This window comes from Labrus bergylta, chromosome 9, assembly GCF_963930695.1.
Source record: "Labrus bergylta chromosome 9, fLabBer1.1, whole genome shotgun sequence".
NCBI lineage: Eukaryota > Metazoa > Chordata > Actinopteri > Labriformes > Labridae > Labrus > Labrus bergylta.
Window position 1 is genome coordinate 22,369,001 of NC_089203.1, and position 19,022 is coordinate 22,388,022.

A 19,022-nucleotide genomic window follows, 5' to 3' on the forward strand; every position below is an offset into this window, starting at 1 on the left:
GGACAGCTATTAAAGGAAGTAAGGGTTGGGTTGATATTACAAGTTCAAACTATTGATCAAACTTCACCAGTTCATCACATGAATGCGTGGATGTCTTAGTGCTCCACAAATTATCATAAATACCAAACCACCAACTTGAGTGTACTCACTGAATGGTACAGACTAGTGGTGAAAGAGACAGTTGATCCCATCTGATCCCCCCTCCAACCAGTGCACTAATAACAAAGCTCACATCGACCAAAGCCAAACACTATGAATTCAGTATGAAATACAATAAAATCAATAAAGTAGAAAAAATTAGCTCCTTTTGCCACAGAAAGTGTTTTTGGCAAACCATACAATGCAAAAACGACTAGTAGTCATTATTTTCTGTACATTTCTGGTCAATATTTATTATAAAAAAAAGGAGGCACCATGATGGAAGTTAACATCTTTTAATAGGATGATAGCCAAGTGGAGGAAAGGAGAAGTTGGACTGCAAACCCAACATTTCTCTAAGATTCAGAGCTATCACTCGCCAGGTGTATGAGGGAGAGCGGTGTGTGTTTGTAATGATCCAGCTGTGTGTGTGTGTGTGTGTGTGTGTGTGTGTGTGTGTGTGTGTGTGTGTGTGTGTGTGTGTGTGTGTGTGTGTGTGTGTGTGTTGTCCCCCACACCATCTGCTTCCTGTTTCTCCACACTGAGGCCCATTAAAACCTCAGTGCAGAGCTCAGTGTGGAGGGGCCGGGCGCTGTCAGAGGCCAACTCACTCAACCAGGACCTCCGGCAGAGAGAACACTCCCTGACCTGTGAACCCTGTCCTGAGGAGGCACCTAGAGGGGAGACCTCTGTGGGCATGGAGCACGGACGCAGCAGAAGGAAAGCAGACCTGAGCTCATAAAACAGTTTAAAACACACAACTAAGTATTCATCAAAAGTACACATAAGGGTACGATAAAGAAGGTATACACGATTGAAGCGTCGTTATGGCATTTTCAAGACACTTAAGAGATTACGTTTATGCTTTATTCTTTCCTTTTTTTTTTTATGCCTCATTTAAATGCAGCTCAGGTTCTTATTAAAGCTGCCTTCATCTCCATAAATCACTAAAGGTGTTTTGCTGCATTATACCTCAAGGCTGCCAAATACACTTCCCCAAATCCTGTGCAAGCAGTTTAGAAACCTGCTGATCTGTCCCTCCAGACGCACACCGGGTTATTTTGCCAGTTCTTTATCACAGTAAATAAAGTTCTGCAAGCACAACAGTGAGCACACACTGCCACTGCTGGGGTTCACTTTCATCTTTACTTAAATCATTTGCTGTCAAAATACATGATGAACTTGTCGTCTCCTTTTATGTACTTTTAATTATGAGCTGATGGTTTTTTTTTGGGGTTTTTTTCTGCAAGCAAACACACTTCGCTTAAAGAACAAAAGGTTCAAGAACCTTTTTTTTATTTCAGGGAGCTGTGGCTCATTAAGGAGAAGATTGTTCTTTCTATAATTATCCCTCCTCTATTTATATCCTCATGTCTTTGCTGTTTTCCTCTTTTCACCTTCATTTTTACCTCCTCTTCTCTCCTCTCCTTCCCTTTTCTGTTTTACAATTTCCCCCCTCCTACACATTGACTTTAACCAGCTCATTTACTTCCCTTTGTTTCTTTTTCATCTCCACATCTCCTTTTTCTGTCCTTAATTCTTTTCATTTTTCTCTCCCTTTCCTTGCCTGCTGACTTTTTTTTTTATGTCCCCTAACTCTCCTGCTGGATGTGTACAAACATTTTCCATCCTATATTGAGGATGTTGAGACTATAAAGAATTTGAAGAATATGTGCATAAACATCTTACAAATGCAAAGAGCACCAGATGAAAAAAGCTTTGGGTAACGACAGTAGTTGACCTTGATTTAAAGTCTGTTTTTTCCAAAGAGCTTTTATGCTCATATCTAATTTCAAGCACATTCCTCTGGAGTTTTGTGGTTATATTGCTTATAAAGAAGTGCCTGTTCTTGATTTCCTAGATTCAAGGTCAGATATTGTTGTGACCTTTTTTTTTTTTTAATGTGTTTTTTTTTTTCCAACAAGGACTTCACATTTACCATTATTTGAACATCTTCTAGCCATTTACTCTGGATGCATTGAAATACAATCTGCTGTTTGATCACAGCTCTGGCTCTGGAAATGGGACACAATGAAAGTTGCAAAGCTTGAACTACACAAAAGTGGACATTCAGTTGACTGGCAACTGCCTAGAATTACAGTTGTGGTAATGCTTGTGACATTTGTGAGTATCTCTGTGTGGAGCCGTGTGCTGTCTTGTTCCCTCTGCATGTTATTTCGCAGCAACAATTGAAGGGGAAGTTTGCTCGCTTGAGTGACATGCTGAATTCTTTATTTTCCATCTTAAGATCGTGGTGTTATTCTATAAGAAAGTCTTTTTTTTTTGTCACGATAAAAATTCTGAAGGAGTTAGAAGGGTTTGAAAAGAAAGTGCAGAAAAGTTGGAGAAGATCAAAAAAGGGGGATACAAATGAGAAGAGGAGATGAGAGAGAGAGGAGAAAAAATAAATGAGGAGAAAGGATTAAGAGGAGAGGAGAGGGAGCATAAGTGAAGTGAAGAAATAAGAAATACAAAACAAGAAGGAAGGATACAGGGTAGAAGTCCAGATTTTTTCAACTATAATAAGTTGATCTAACGGTATTCTATAATCAGAATGATCGCCGCTTTTGGACACAAAACAGTAGTACAAAACAAAGTCAGAATATTTTTAGGGATGTAATCTATCATGGAGAACGCACTGCCGGCACCAAACAGTAAAACCCTCTGCTTCTCCTCATCCTCCGTGTTACCTCACCTTTCAAACTCATACATCATGACGAATGTATTTTACAGAGAACTACACCTACCAGGAGCCTGGTGTAAGATTTAAGGCGCGACTTCTGTCTACGTTGGAACCAGCTGGAGCAACACCTTAAATATAAATCGTCTGTCTTAAATCAGACATTCAAACTAGGCTTTGTTTGAACGTACACATCGCTGGGAAATCCCAGCGCTGAAACCTTTAAAAATATCTGCAGCTTTGTTTTCCCAGAGGAAGAGTAGTTCAACTTTTCTAATGAAATTCAGGGTAAAGTGTGTTCATAGTTTTTTTTAACTTCCCCCTCAGCTGCCGTCCTACCTTGAATCCTCCTTTCTGTGTCAATTGACTCTAATTACGTGCCTGGCTCCTGTGTTCTGACGACCCCTCCAACCAAACACTCATTACTCATAACTTTCCCCTTTGCTCCGTTTTAAAGAAGTGACACAAATTACCCTTCGGACATCTGGACAGACTCGCTCCAGAGTTTCCTTTCCAAGACGGGCAACTCTGTTTGGTTTTTATTTGACAGCCGTAATCTAGTCTGTCTGTCTATCTGTCTGTTGTTGTTGGTGAATTGCAATCCTGCTGCCAACTCTGCAGCTCTGCAGGCGAGGAAATACTTCACTTTGAGAGAGAGAGAGAGAGAGAGAGAGAGAGAGAGAGAGAGAGAGAGAGAGAGAGAGAGAGAGAGAGAGAGAGAGAGAGGAGCTGGGTGGGTGGCTGGCTAGGGATACGGCATTCTCCTGCAACCATAGGACGCCAGGGCACACACACTTCTTCTATCCCTCTTGATGAATTTTTTCAATTTAATTTAAATGCTAATTTGAGTTTGATGGCAGTCTCGGGGCTCTTGTCTCTCAAAAGCAAGATGGATGCCTCCCCTCCTGTGTTGGAATCAGCCCCTCTTTTCCTTCCCCATGCCTGTTTCAGTATCGCTCTACACGCGGATGGCTGGGATAATCCTGCAGTCACAGCGTTACGCCCAATTTGCCAAACTGATAATAATGAACATCCTGCAGTCTCTGGGTACACATGCAGGAACACTCTGCAGCTAAGATAGCCTATTTACTCTCCACTGATGGAGTCCAACAGGGCTTCTCAGTCATTTGCATTTGCATACACAGCCCAAACTGCTACTTAAGGTTCATTAAGGTATTGATCAAGGACTTGGGACGATGCCTTGAATCATTCATGTGTGTCGCAATGGTGGACAGGGTAGCAAAAAAAGACAGTAACAGGGAGCAAGAGCAATCAATGTAAGAATGAGAAGAAGTGAAGGTAGAAAAAAAAGGGTACAGAGATGAAATGTCAAAGGAGACAAAATGTTTAAAAGAAAAAGAAACAAAGACAAGAAGAAAAGGACCTTTTGGCCCTCGCAGAGAGATATCTGACCCTCTGTTGCATCACATTATCGATTGCAGTTTTAGCTGACACTGGTATCTCATAGACTGAATGTCCCTGCTAAATATCAGCATGGTCACAGTTCAAAACCTCTGACTGGAATAAATTCAAGACAAAGGAAACCTGATGTTTAACCTCTCAAATGCACCTGCATGTCGTTCCCCTCAGTGTTGCAACTTTTTACTCACCAGTTCCATTCCTGAGATGTGAAGATGTTGTGACATCAAAAGACACAGCTTCCCAGACGTCCAACAGGTGAAGCAACCAGGTTCATTCAGCAATGCTCGTGTACAATCCACAGAGCTGAACTATACCTCTTTGAATCAAAACTGATGAGGATCACTCCTGCGATGCTATTTTTAAAATTCTTTGCTCTGTTAGACGGTCTGAGCAGCCACACGAAGTGCAGCGAGTTAAAGCTAAACCAGGAAGCAGCTATGCAGAGTTCTGTTTTAAAAACTAAGGACAGAGCGTTTTGGTCTTCATTTTTCACTTCCTCTGCCTTTTTATGAATTGGTTGAACTTGAAATGATCCTGCACAAAGTTATGTCACTTCCTGTCAACTTACAGGGTTGTTTTTTGCACGAGATTCGGCGACCTTCCCCTAAGGAGATTCACAAATATAAGAAAGCAGAATGCTCTCAAACAGTACTCACACATATCAACCTTTGCCATCAGTGTGTGAATGGGTAGGTGTGGCACGCGGTGTAAAATCGTTTGAGTAGTCAGAAGACAAGAAAAGTCTTATACAAGCACATTTACTATTTTACCATGTCTCTTAAATTTGGCTATGATAGCATAGAATAGACAACTTTTTCCATTAATTGAAACACTTATAGGCCTACTTAATACTTCAAGCAATTATTATTGATGACTTGATTTACATAAAATGATCTGCTACAGCATTGATGCTGGATAATCGTTTTTCACTATTGCTCATGACGGACGTCAGATCTACTGCTAGCTGTTTTTTTTTGTTTTTTTTATTCATCACTGTGTAAGTTTTTATTCATCACAGTTGTACTTCTTTTAATGTTGCAATGATGGCGAGCTGCACACTCAAACGCAGGGTACCTTGTACAATGACGAGGACAATAAAGATATTCTATTAAAAAAAATCATCCAAGGAGAAAGTAGAATAAAACTGATTGACATGTTGTGACCTCTCCATGAGAGACTTTTCTACTATTTATTGTTATTTGTCAGTACCATTTGTTTTTGGGGCCGTTGGTAAAAAAAAAGAACACGCTCTTAATGTTAAAGCAGCACTGTGTGAAGTTTAAAAATATATTTTTTGATATATTTTTTGTAAGAATGTCTCCTGGATTAATCTTAAAAATGTGTGCAGATGTCATTAATGAGAAATGATTAGTTCAAACCCTAAAACTGATGTCTTACTAGAGGACAGAAACCCACCCAAACCTTTAGCGCAGCCCACTCTGTTCAGAGAGAAGAAAAAGCCTTGAGTGGAAGATTAAACGTTGGCTGGTATTTGGTTCAGATATTGGCTTGAACTGAATGTCATAACACTCAATAAGACAAGCAATAAGGAGCGGTCCCATGAGCTCTGAGCAGTCATCAGAAAGTGACCTTTCTACACTGAAGGAGTGTCCTCTGTGCCCGTCTTTCAGTCCGTCTCCTTATCTGTAATAAATGTCCACAGGAACTTTCAGGAGTGTCACTCTGCACGAGGACTCAGCGAGGATTTCATTACAAATACCATCAAAAACCTGCTGGACTTTCCAAAGATCAGCTAGAGGGAAAGTGACTCACAACTTAATAAACTCCTGTCGCCGAGGACACACACACACACACACACACACACACACACACACACACACACACACACAGGAGGCGATGATGAAATGCACATTAAAAACAGCTGCTTTAAAACATCGGGACAAGGATATAAAAGTTAGGGAATGTCGCTGCTTAGTTGGTACAACATTTAAAAGGAAACAGATAAAAGAGAGTAAAAGAAGAAAAAGGCGGGACAGAACTGATGATAATAAATGCAAGAGAGCACTCCTGAAAGTCTCGATGATGTCATAAATCTTGTTGACTTCAAATGAGCACACAGAGTTTTACATGAATTCCTCGTGTTATCATTAACCTTTCATGGCCTCCGCTTCATTGTCCCTGGCGGCGAACAGTAAATCTCAAACGTTGGTGCAGGTTTCAGGCCTAAGGGGGGCGCTACAAGCAAAAACAAAACTGCTTCAGTACTATAAAAATTGTGTCGCAGTTATTAGGAAAATAACCAGTAACCTCTGGCTACTACCTTAATGAACTAAACAGCAGATTGTCTTATGAAGGCACAACGAGGCTATTGATGTGTTTAACACATTACAGCGAAAAGGCCCATTCAAAGTGCTTCAAACAAGACATCAAAAGCAACATGACAAGGGGGGAAAAGAGAGACACACAGAGGACATTAGAAAATAATAAAATAAATCTTTACCAAGAATAGTAGGCCTACTTCATCTAGTGCTTTTGAACTAAAGGTAGACAAACTTTGCTTTGTATTGGCGAGCTGCTGAATCAAATCACAACACTCAGAGGCGTCAATAAACGGCTCGTGGTCAACCGGAAAAAATGTATTCAGGACTGGGATTATAAATAATCTGGTTCCACACAGGATTAAGTTATTAAAATCAATGTTTTTACCTTTATCTAACCAGGATGTAAACATCTATGTTGGCTGTTGTAACATATAAGTGATCCCTTTTGTTTCTGAAACCTGATTATTAAGGTTTAAACCTTTCTCATATGAAGATACATGTTTGTTTTTAAAAAACAGAAAGAGTGTCTTTGGGCCTTGAAAATGAAATGTGCAAAACGTAAGAGAAAATAGATTCAAGGATAATAAAACCTTTCAGTTCCTTTTGAAGTACTAAAGAAAAGACTAAAGAAGACTCCCAGAACACAGACCTTCATTTCTAACACAGCTGAACAATGCAGCTTCTTGTTGTTACATTATTTAACCTCCAAATTTTACAACTTGACACCTTCAACTATTTAACGAGTCGTGGCAGACGGCCCAGCTTCCGCTCGCTCAGGTGCAAAGTACAAGGCCAGAGCTGCTCCCCCCAAACTGTCCCCTCTGTAACACTGCAGCTCAGCCTGGTTAAATTGACTCCAAAACTTCAAACTCGGTGACTAAATAATAAACAACCTCCTGTGTTTTTTTTTCTTGCAACAGCGTGTACCAGTCTAGAACAAATGAAGGAGATCTAAATTACGAGTCTGATGGCAGTAATCCTCGGAATCTGCGGTCGACTTTTGACCTTATCACCACACCAGCTGTGTTACAATTATTCAGGAAACAATATCCAACCACATAATGTATCATTGTCTGTTACTGACATCTGCAAGGAAAATATAATGCAAAACTTGTTAAAAGAGAAAAGCCGCCAGCCTGGTCTGTGTTACTATGTATCCCAGCATGCTCTGCATAGCGAAGCAGCCGCTTGTATTACACATTAAAATGGGGTTGATTTTTCAATGGGGTTGATTTTTCAAATTGCGCCAGGTCATGTGCAGTAGAGTCGGCTGCACTTCGATGCATGTCAGCATTTAATCCAGATATGTTTGTCGCACTGGTAAAGGACGCAGCACAATTTTTTAGATGAAAAAGTAGGTTTTAAAAAGTCATATGAATGACTTGCATCATAGGACAATCCATCCACCCTGACCTGCTCCCTTGGGGGATTTATTTTGCCTTAACAACATCCCATGCATCAATTGTGAACAGTCCTTATTTATCAGCGACCAGGAGGTCACTCGATGGGAAAGAACACTGGCCACATGGACTGAAGGCAACAGTGGACTATTTACAGAGTCATAAAAAAAGATGAAAGATTTAGATGTGCCATTGAAAGAGCTGCAAAAAACGCTGCAAACACAGTCTGACAGTCTGACTTGACAAAAGAAAAAAATGTTAAGCCAAACTTAAGATAGCCATAGGTTGCAATTTTACTTTCATTTACACTATGAGCTCCCCCTTTTAAACAAATGATTATTTCATGAATCAATGAATCAGTTGATCATTTTTTCAATCGTACATCATGCTTTTTTTATCCAATCAAATGTCCCCAACCCAAAGATCTAAATGCATATCAACCACAAAGTAGTATGCAGTTCTTGATTATTTACGAGAGTGATCTTTTAAACGAAGTTGATTTGTCATTTTGATCAAATGTTCCGGTTGTCCAGCACTTACTCAGCTGATACTCCGCTGCTTCCTCAGCTCCTCTCTGTGAGGTTAAACCAGACCAGAAAGATGTGTTCTGCGTGCAGAGCAGCTCTGCCTCCGAGGACTTGTTTGTGAACTGAAAATCCAATAAATCTTTATTAAAGGTTGCCATTAAAAGTGACATCAAGTCCTGTGTACACAAGGTGAACTCTCAGAGAATCACAGCCCCGCTCCCATTAACCTTAATGTTTGTTTCTGTTAAACAGCATCGATACGAGCTGGGAGGATTTAGGTCACAGACGTGCATTTACATCACTGCAGCAGCGCCCTGTTGAAACAGCCACAAATCAAAACCTAAGCTACGCACACAACAGTTGAAAATCCCAGTTTAGCATTTCTGCACAAATTAAACACATTCACTCATTGTTCACATTGTGTGTGTGTGTGTGTGTGTGTGTGTGTGTGTGTGTGTGTGTGTGTGTGTGTGTGTGTGTGTGTGTGTGTGTGTGTGTATACCACTGCATTCCCATGCATGACTAATGCTTTATCAATAGGCAGTTATACAAAGGTCAGTCAGGAAGTAATAAGGTGCATTGATAAGCAAGATTCAGTGTGTGTGTGTGTGTGTGTGTGTGTGTGTGTGTGTGTGTGTGTGTGTGTGTGTGTGTGTGTGTGTGTGTGTGTGTGTGTGTGTATGTGTGTGTGTATGTATAATGTTTGCCTGTGAATGTGTATTTTAGGTTTACCAATGTTTTTATGCTTCTGTACAGTTTTGTTTGTTTTTCTAGTCCGGTGCGTTTATAACGAACAAAGTTTGTGTGAGGGTTTCAAAGTGTCTAGGTATAGGTGTGTGTGTGTGTGTGTGTGTGTGTGTGTGTGTGTGTGTGTGTGTGTTTGTGTGTGTGTTGTTTTATTACAGTGCCATAGTCCTAGTAGTCTTAATCAAGCAGTTCCTGGCACAGTTTGTCAGGGAAAATAAACGGGCTTGACCTGTGAGATCTATAAACTGTCTATCTACAAAGCTTCTATCTGCTATCAGGACTTTTTTTCTGCTGAGAGCTGGAAACTTGGAACAATAAAAAAGATTTGAAAAGCTCTGCAGGTCACCTCCTTCTGCCAGGAAAATCTTTTCTTAGAAACAAGGAAATCCAAAGAAAGCCAAACTTTTGTGAAGATAAGCAGATCATCAACAGGAGGAGAAACTTTGACCTGCTACCTTAACACAATCAGCAAAGACAATTATACAAGTGGTTTTTTTCTTACAATGACGAAGGCCTATAATGTAGCACAATGACTGCTCATAAGATTTAAACATGTGGAACAATATGGCCGGGATGAGTTACATGATCATCTTCTCTCTTGAAAGTTCCTAATCCCTCGTTCCTGTGGAGAGTTTCTGCAGTGGAAACGTTACTAAAGAGGAGTTGTAAATATTATACACACATTCATTAGGCTGTGGTGTTACTGTGTGTGTGTGTGTGTGTGTGTGTGTGTGTGTGTGTGTGTGTGTGTGTGTGTGTGTGCTTAATGTAAAGGGAATTGTTTGCTAAAAGCTTTTCCTTTGTCAAGTGCAACTAATTTGTGTCGGTGACGTTTTTGTTGAAAACATATTTACCCCATGTGTTTACCCATGACGTGCTTGTCAGGATATGAGCTGCAATACAAAACAATCAGATTTGATGGATGCTTTTCATGAACTAACTATTTCTGTTTCCTTACTTTTTTTTGAACGTTCATATTTCAGGGCATGGGGTGTGTGGATTAGAAGGATTTAAAGTGAACCACTTCAGATGTTTGTCGGAGGGATCTTCAAAGTAAACCGGGCAGCACAGTAGAGGCTCCGCTAAAAATAGGATCCATTACATGAGCTCATCACCAATGCACTGACTGGGCTGGCAGAGTGACTCACTCCGCCGGGTCAGTGATGAGACACACCGCTCGCTGGGCCACGCATCAAACGCACACTCAGCACAGACCGGCTAAGACTTAAAAAAGATGCAACTACAAGCACAAGGTCCCTCCTTCATGGGTCACTGTTCTGATGTTTGAGGGTAATTCCTCAGCTGCACACGCTGACGTTTAACCCCCACCAGGGAGATTGTTTAAGCCGAGTGAGCAGCTCGGCCTCTCGGGTGGGAAAGTTTGCATAACATACACTCCGTCCTCCCCACTTAAAGTAAATATCAGCCTGCATGCTCTCACACTGTTATGTTCAACACATTCCAGGACATTTGCAAAGAGGCAAATGTTGTAATTGATCAGATCTTTACAGACACACAGAGACACTACAGTGTGAAGAATTACTACAACACCCAGGAAACTGAGATTGATTGTCACCTCAGGTTTTACTGATTTTAAAGGAGTTGGAAAGATTCATATGGATTGAGCTCATTTTGTTGCAAATGAGTAGTTCCACAAATGACAATGTAAATGCAGGTCTGTTTATGCATTTAGGAATAGTTTTGCATAAATAATAGCTCCATAGATTAAGCACATCAATGACCAAATGAATGAGAGTGTTTTTTCTAATAGTAGCACAAGTAATATTAAAACAAGTCTGAGACCTTCAGCGGGTCAGTGTTTTCAGCGTTTTGTTCTGAGCCCTTAAACGATCTCAGCGTCAGGTTTTTTGTTGCTGCGCTCACAGCGTTACACTTTTCCATCATCGACCAGTCAAAATCAAGAAGGAGCCAATTTTCAGAAACTTATTTTCTCCAAAAAAATGTCAGAAGAGAAACTATAATCTGTTTACTTGCACGGTTTACGATGTACCCAGTCTGTTTTTTTTTTTTTTTTGGGGGGGGTCAAATATCCAGTTCTAAGGTTTCTGCTAATGCCAGGAAATTATTCATTTCCAGAGTTTCAACTCCCCTTAAATAAAAGTCAAATTGAGCAAATGATTGAACACAAAAGGGGAAGGGGCTCTAATGTAAAAGTACAAATAGAATTGTTAACCTTCACAACGAGATAAAAATGTTAAATTTCTGCTTTAAGTTGGATACCATCTCAAAGACAAACCCTGCAGAGGGACTCACTGGCTCACTACAATCATATCATGCCATTTGTGTTACTTTCAGCCAATATAATTCTATTTTTACCGTAATGTCCCATCACTGACTCGTCTTTTATGTGCTTTGGGCTGAGCAGGATGACGGCTGGCAGCTGGTGTTAGTGTCATTCACACTGCGAGCGGTGAGGAGACAAGAGAGGACATTTAGGAAGTGGGTTTGTTTCTCCTCAGAGGGAAAACCTTGGAAAACAATCTTTGTACAACCTCATTAAAAAAGAGGTACAAACAAGCAAGCAGCTTTGTGTCCAACATGGTTTTTGTGTGACAGCGTGGGGAGTTATATTGGGAGGACTTCCATGATTCCCAGCTAGCCTCGACTTCATCTATTGTACCGTTGTACTGATTCAGAGCCCCCTGGTGGCGGAATCTACATATTGTATCTTTAACTCATGAAAGTTGTCTCAGTTAAAGAAAATCTCACTCGTTTGTCTGGCCAAGTGTTTTTCCAGACAAAATGTTTGACTGCCTCTGTGCTGAAGATAAGCATATCTTTAAACAAAACCAGGGGAAAAAAAGAGTTGTAAATCTATGTGTGACTTCATGGGGCTAGTCACTGAGGGAATATAAAACTCTAATGATTTAAAAATAGCATTCACTTTTTATTATTTATGAGAAAACTGGCTCCCAGGTCAGGGATAACTCACTCTTAAATCAGAAGAATAAGTTATTCAATGATTGCTAACATATTTTTATTTGGCAGTTTGCTCTCTCGGGGACCAGTTTGTGATGGGAACTCTTCCTCTGTCATTTCTCCTATTGTAAATCTGCTCAAATAATCCCTCTGAGGAAGAACGTCTGACATGTTCTTTAGAACATCACAACCTATTACAGGCATCACACTGGGGCCTATAAATTAGTAGATCAGTTAAGCGCTAGAGAAAGAGAATGTGAGCAGTAGCTGAGTCTATAGGGACTTGGGCTAGGAACTGGAGGGGTCGCCGGTTCAAGTCCCAGTGGAGAACAAAATATGGAAGTTGTCTGGTAGCTGGAGAGATGCCAGGGCACTTTCTGAGCACTGCAGATGTGCCATTGAGCAAGACACCAAACCCCCAACAGCTCTGGTGCTCTCTCTCTGCGTACCATGTGTAGCAGCCCCACTCTGACATCTGCCCACTAATGCATGTCCACAGATCCTGTTTGTGCTTGTGTGTATTTCGGGCCTATGTGTGTGAGAAGCATGTCACAGAGTGTAAACCAGGAGTTGCCTACAAAATTGTTAAAGTATGTACAATAAAAAAATAAAATCAAAGCAGATCATTCTTCGGATGATCTCACTCTGAAGTGATGTGGTTAATTGTTAGATGTCTAAAAATACAGAAGGAACCTTTTTTGAACATTGTGTTAAACAGTATCTTAATGCATCATTTGACCATTTATTGTTTTAATGATATCAGAGTTTATTTGGACAAACACTACACAGGCGACAAAAAAAGAAAAGAAAAAAAAAGTAGTTCACCTAAAAATGGAAGAAGGCCTCTCAAGGCTTCATGTGGACCAACCTTTTTTTGGTCTTGTCTCAAAAGGAGCTGATATGTCAATCCGTTTGCTCATGCTAAGTTGTTGCAATCTGAGATATTTGGATACTTGGAGTGAGCGTTCATTCAACAGCTTCAGTCCTCGGCAGTCTCTCCCAGTGAGAGTTCAAACTGAGTACATAAATCTAAGTACATCTTGTGATTTCAGTCAGTGGGTTTTTTTTTAGGCCGTCGGGTCTTGCGGTCATATTGGTGCCACCTCAGCTGGCTATTACTCACTGCCCAGACGGCCCTGCCAGGATAAACTGATGAGTTCTCACCAAGCTAACAACCTAAGGTAAACACTCGGGCAGTTTGCAGACGGCCGTTCGTGGACTGATGTTCAGGTGTCAGCTCCGTGTTTTGCTCTCTCTTTGTCTGAGAGATGAGCTCTCCTCTGGCTAACTCTCTCCTCTCGTACTGTGTGAGAGACTTTTCTGAAGGTGGTAACTCTCTCTGCTCCCTCTCACATGGAGTGTAAGTTCACTTGTTGCATCCTGGCAAAAGGACAGACAACGTGCACAGCTTCTACACAGAAGAACATCAATAATCCACTCTTTTCTTTGTCCTAGTTATAACATTTGTCTTCAATCTTGCCTTCACTATAACATTTCTTTCATCTTTGACATCTCCAGGCCCCCTTCTCTCACTCCATGTTTTCCGAAAAACACATTTCTAGCTCTTGAACTAGACAACCTACGGAAGCCTTGAGAGGGAAGAGAGAACACGACTCTGATCTTTCTGATCTTCAGATCTTTCTGAGTCTGATCTGAAAAGTTTTCTTTACACTGTTAAAGGGATACTTCACCCGTTGAAACATGAATCTGTATTGACATTGGGTCATATATGTAGTAGAAATGTGAAATAAATTTTGAAGTTGGTGCCTTCTTGGCCGAGAAAAGCCACAAAGTGTCTTTTTGGCTCATGTGGATGAAAGACACCAAATCCCTAGCCGCAGCAGCCAAAACACAAGACCGGCCTGTCGGCAGCAGCCATCTCGCCACTATATTTATATTTTTTTGCCATTATCAGCTTTCTCCATAGAGCCTGTTAGCATACCTTCCAGGCGAAATATGGCGGATGTTAAGTTTCGATTCTGGGAGTGAGTTCCCACCCACTGATCTGTGATAGGTCTGTAGCTTCAGTGGTCGAAAATATGAAGAACTAGCGTTGTAGTTTCAGACCGCTAACCGCAACAGCTTCTAGTGACGCAATATGATGATATCTGCGTCACTGGAAGCTCTTTCTCAGACTTGGAAATACAGAACTTCCTCAGGGGGGAAATGAGGGCTGGATGCACGACCATTCAAAAATACTACCAGTTTACGACTGGTACAATGCTTAATGCAAATGGGTGAAGTATCCCTTTAAGGACTTACACGCAAAGTATGTAAATCCTCCACCAGGGGGCTCTCAATCAAAACAATAACAAAAGATGACAGTGAGGCTGGCAAGGAATCTTGGGAGTAAGTATCTGCTACTCAAACATGTTTGATTGTATCGTAAAACCAAGATGAGAAAAAGACTTCCTTAAACCAGCTCGAGTCGAGTTTTAAGACCACCCAAAAGCCAAACAACCGAACCAGACTCAGGATTTTATTCTGATTTTGGAAATTTGTCTGCGACTTGGAAACCACTTGAAAAATTGGCAGTAGTAAAACCAGCTTAAAACAACTAATATTGTCCAAAGATTGGGAACCTCCGGTTTAGAACGCAAAGAAACCATAAAAAAGTTGTGGTATCTTGATCCCCTACACTAAAAGGTTAGACCTGTGCGTCTGGTTTAGTGTCTTTTATCCTGGGATTTTTTACAAGAAGCTAAAAACACACAACACACACACAAAGCCAACAAGCCATATCAGACTAAAATAATCCTCTTTGCATTCCTTGTTTGTAACCACTTCTCTCATCGGTCTCCCTTCCTCAGCAGCCTCCTTCGCTTGGACCAAAAAAAAGCAAACAATTGGAAAAAAAGGGTTTCAGCTCATCAAGGCCAAAAGAGATTTGGACTGAGAGCTGAAGACTGAAGGTGGTGCAGGACTGAGTCTGTTTGCATCTCTAAAACCAGACGTTTGGCAGATTGTCAGTGTGTGTGTGCAGCTGGATGAGTGTGTATCTGTTTTTTTGTGATATTTGTGTCGTTGAGTCGTCTTGAAATAGGTGTACACTGTTTTTGTCTCACCCTTTTCTGCTCCCCTCACGTCTTTACTTACTTTTATCATATACTGTATGTACGCCCTTTTTCAGCTATAACGTCAAACAAACAGAAGCCAACAGCAGACAGCGCTCTCTACTGTGTAAAAGAGGAAGGATTGCAACATAGATTTTTGGTCATATTGATTTAATTACCAACGTTCGTATCAATTTTAAATTTTATTGCAAGATATAGTTACATCTATGGCCCGACCGATATGTATTTGGGGGCCGATAATGATATTGGGGAGGTTAAAAAATGAGATACCGATATATCGGCAGATATCTTTCTTACATCTCTATTCCATCTGTAAGGGTAGATATAGATATAAAAGTTTATTATGTTGATCCCTCAAATGCAGTTGTCAAACACTGGAAAAAAAACATATATTGAAGACAAGATGGTCACTCAACTGGAAGGTAACTGCGCATGTACGTGCATCACCGTTTGACACTCTGGAGAGTGATAATGCTTGTTGTAATCCATATCGCGCACTCTGCTAGCAAAAGCCGGAAATAGAACTGCTAGTGTAATACAATGATAGTCCAATTAAATTATATTTTACTGGTGAATGAATCTGGTAATATTAGCGTTTAACTGTGATAAAATTAGTCGATACCAATGTCACAATGACACGATATTATCAGCTGGCCGATTAATCGGGCTCTAGTAACATCCGTCTATGACAACTGGGAAAACATCTGCAGAAGATCAAGGTTGTAAAACTCCCGGAGTCAAACTCTGGAAAAGGAACATAAATCAAAGTTTTTACAAAGCTTAACATCCTAAAGCAATAAAAATCAAAGCTGTGATGACACAACTGAACAAAAATTGCTTTCGGGGTCTTAGACTGTATTATAATGCTTCCTGCAATGTTGCCTCTGTGCATCTCTAGGTTTGATAAATAATGGATGTGCTTTTATTTCCTTTTCTGTCTATTTCAGGTCTTGTAAATGGTAGTGTCCTGGTTCTACATTTCTATAGCACTTTTTTATCTTTGGAACCAAGCTGTTTACAAAGCCCCACATTTGCCCTACAAACAGAGACACACACACAAACACATATTTATGTCCTGCAGCGGCAGAGCTCCTCATGCAAAGCGCTGACCTGCACATCAGGAGCAGATTTGAGGTTGCAGTATGTGGCTTTAACTGTGCGGTGGTGGCTGTTTGGGGCCGTGATGGGACATATGTTGTCCAGGCTTTATCTCTCTCTGGGCAGAAACTACATTGAGCCTCAGCAAAAATGTGCTCTGTCTAATTAAAAGTGGATTTTACTTCACCTGATTCAACATGTTTACCTGGGGAGCTGATGATTCATACCCATTTAGTGTCTGTCGTCTTGCCGCGGTTTAAATAATCAAAGTCGTTCATCAGAGAGCACAGAGATGACGTTTATTACATCTAGAACACCAGCAGACAACGGAGACTCGTGTAAAACTCAAATCTGCTTACACTCCCCAGGCAGAGAGAAGATGTCTGCACGGTGGTGTTATCTATTCATAGTCCCTGATTAAGCTTTCATTAAATACAGTTTGAGGTATTAAATTACAACAGGTGTATGATAAATGATAAATTACATGTTCATTATAGTTCATCTTTATTTAACATCTCCCGGCAGACAAAGGCTTTACATTTGATGGGGTACAGATCGTAAGAGGGAGCAGACAAGGCTTCACTTGATTTTTTCGTGTTTTTTTTGTTTTACCTGCAGCTGCTCTTTGGCTCAGATGACAAGAGGAACTGTTTGAAAAGTCAGGGGTCTATTTTCAGCTGTGGTTGTAAAAATGTTCAGTAGACAGACTGTTGACAGTAAAAAATGGTTTTGGTTCCTGTGGATTTAAAGCAGGTTTCTGTTCTATGACAACACAACAAGGTTATGATAGTTCATATTTTTATTATATTCTGACTTAGATTCCGGTGGGGAATGGTTTGTTTTTGTTTTAACCAGAGAAGGTAGGCGGTTTTAAGGCACCCCCACACTGCTGCTATGGACGCCCCTCAGTTTAGGCAAACGGCAATCCAACAGGTGTTTCAGAGATAAAAGTAGGCAAGCCAACTTGTTCAGATATAACAGATTCTGCCCGACCTAAAAAGCCTCTGCATTTTTCTATGAAGCGCCACAAGCAGAAACGTGGTCAAACCAGGATCAATATTGGAGATGCTTTTGAAAAATGGAGAGAGGTTAGAACGCAGAAAGGTTTACAGACCGATGGCTAAACACTGAAGCTTCCGCATCTGCAACATGGCAACCTGCCTGCACATCGGCTTTATCGGGAGACAGTTCTCTCTAATGTTTTGAATTTGGAATGCATTACCCATTATAAACACTAGGTGTCAGCGTTACATGTTAGTCCTTTAATATCTTTTAGTGCCAGCGATGACACACTACTTGTGAAATAAACATTATTACAAAAGACAAACCATGAAGGATATCACTAACAGGTCAAGGTTTTGACCTGGTAAAAAAGTATCCTATAGATCAATGAGCTGATGTAGAACAAAAGAGATGACACAGTTTGCTTGTTTTAAGTAACACTTCTTAGGAAACATCTTCTTGTATTGTTTTATATACAGAAATGACGCATTAGGCATCACTGGCATAAGTTTAAATCATCTTTATCATCGTTGTATGAAAACGTATTAATTTAAATGTTTGAGCATACAAAGCATACACAGACTAATCCATCTTCAGCTCTTGTTGTGTGTTTACTCTGCAGTGGCTCCCACAGCGACTGTATCATTCAGCTAGATCTCATTCCCTCCACCGAGCCTCCTGACGATTTACGTGTTTACCTTCCAGGGTGGACTCCAACCTCAATTAAAAAATGCGCTTTAATTATTCAACAAAAATAAATTAGGTATCTGTTCAGTTAGTAGGCGATAAGACTAAAAAGAGGAGGAAATTGTTTTAAAGTTTGTGCAGACACGAACGAGTCCTAATGTTAGCATCAATGACTTTCTGAATATTATAATCCATCTCAGAGCATGTCATTAGGAATCTCATTCTCTTTCCTGAGAACATCTCGCTGTTCTTTCACATCCTGAGCCGCATCATCACAAAATAAAAACAGACGCAACCTATAGGATTGGGTTTGAAAACTCAGTTTTCATTTTAATGATCTGATATTGATTCATAAAATCCACTGATCTATCTATTAATAGGCTATGTTCACTTTCCCATCTATCCATTCAAATCAGTTCTATCTTTCGTATTTTATGTGCTGAGAGCAGGCTGTGACGTCTGTTTCAGACTGCACTGGCTTCTCATTGGCCCCTAACATGTCAGCTGATTGCAGATTCGACCTCTGATTGGGCGACTTTGAGAGACGCGAGTATCATCGCAAGAATACAAACTGAAGGAGAACCAACAGGCTTTACAAAGCAAGCACACCATTTTCTTTAACTTTTAAAGACAAACAGATAATCAAATCACCTTCAAGATGCAGCATTGTGAACTTGATCACAGACTTGTGTTTTGATGTCTATCAGCACTGTTCTGCCGCTCTCCGTCTCACTGACACTCGCTGAATCAGAACAAGGAGGAGAGGCGCAAGTGTGGAGACAGGAGGGAGGAAGGAGGCGTGTCCAAAGAGAGCATTCGTTTTGATCTAAAAATATCTGCTCTGAATGTTGAATAGTTAGCTTTTACATTTGGAATAGAACCAAAGTGGACCCACAACTACAGCACATTAGAGATGAGTTAAAACAAATGGAAGATAAGTCCTTAAAGTCCACAGAAAGCACGGAAATATAAGCGTCTATAATTCTCTGATAACAGCACAGCCAATAAAAAGACATTGAAGTCAA

General features: G+C 40.5%; 1 protein-coding gene across 5 annotated transcripts in view; it reads right to left on the bottom strand.

Annotated features, from left to right (window-relative positions):
• Positions 1–19,022, bottom strand: part of htr4 (5-hydroxytryptamine receptor 4) — a 178,870-nt gene that overhangs the window by 143,141 nt on the left and 16,707 nt on the right. The window contains exon 1 of one of the 5 annotated variants that reach the window (XM_065958417.1): positions 8,463–13,688. The exons of 1 other annotated variant lie outside the window; for it this stretch is intronic. In XM_065958417.1, coding sequence (XP_065814489.1) covers positions 8,463–8,619 — 157 coding nt within the window. In that variant the 5' untranslated portion in view covers positions 8,620–13,688. Of the gene's footprint in view, positions 1–8,462; positions 13,689–19,022 lie in introns of those variants that run through there. 3 more of the 5 variants (XM_020637470.3, XM_065958416.1, XM_065958415.1) reach the window with 3 other exon arrangements.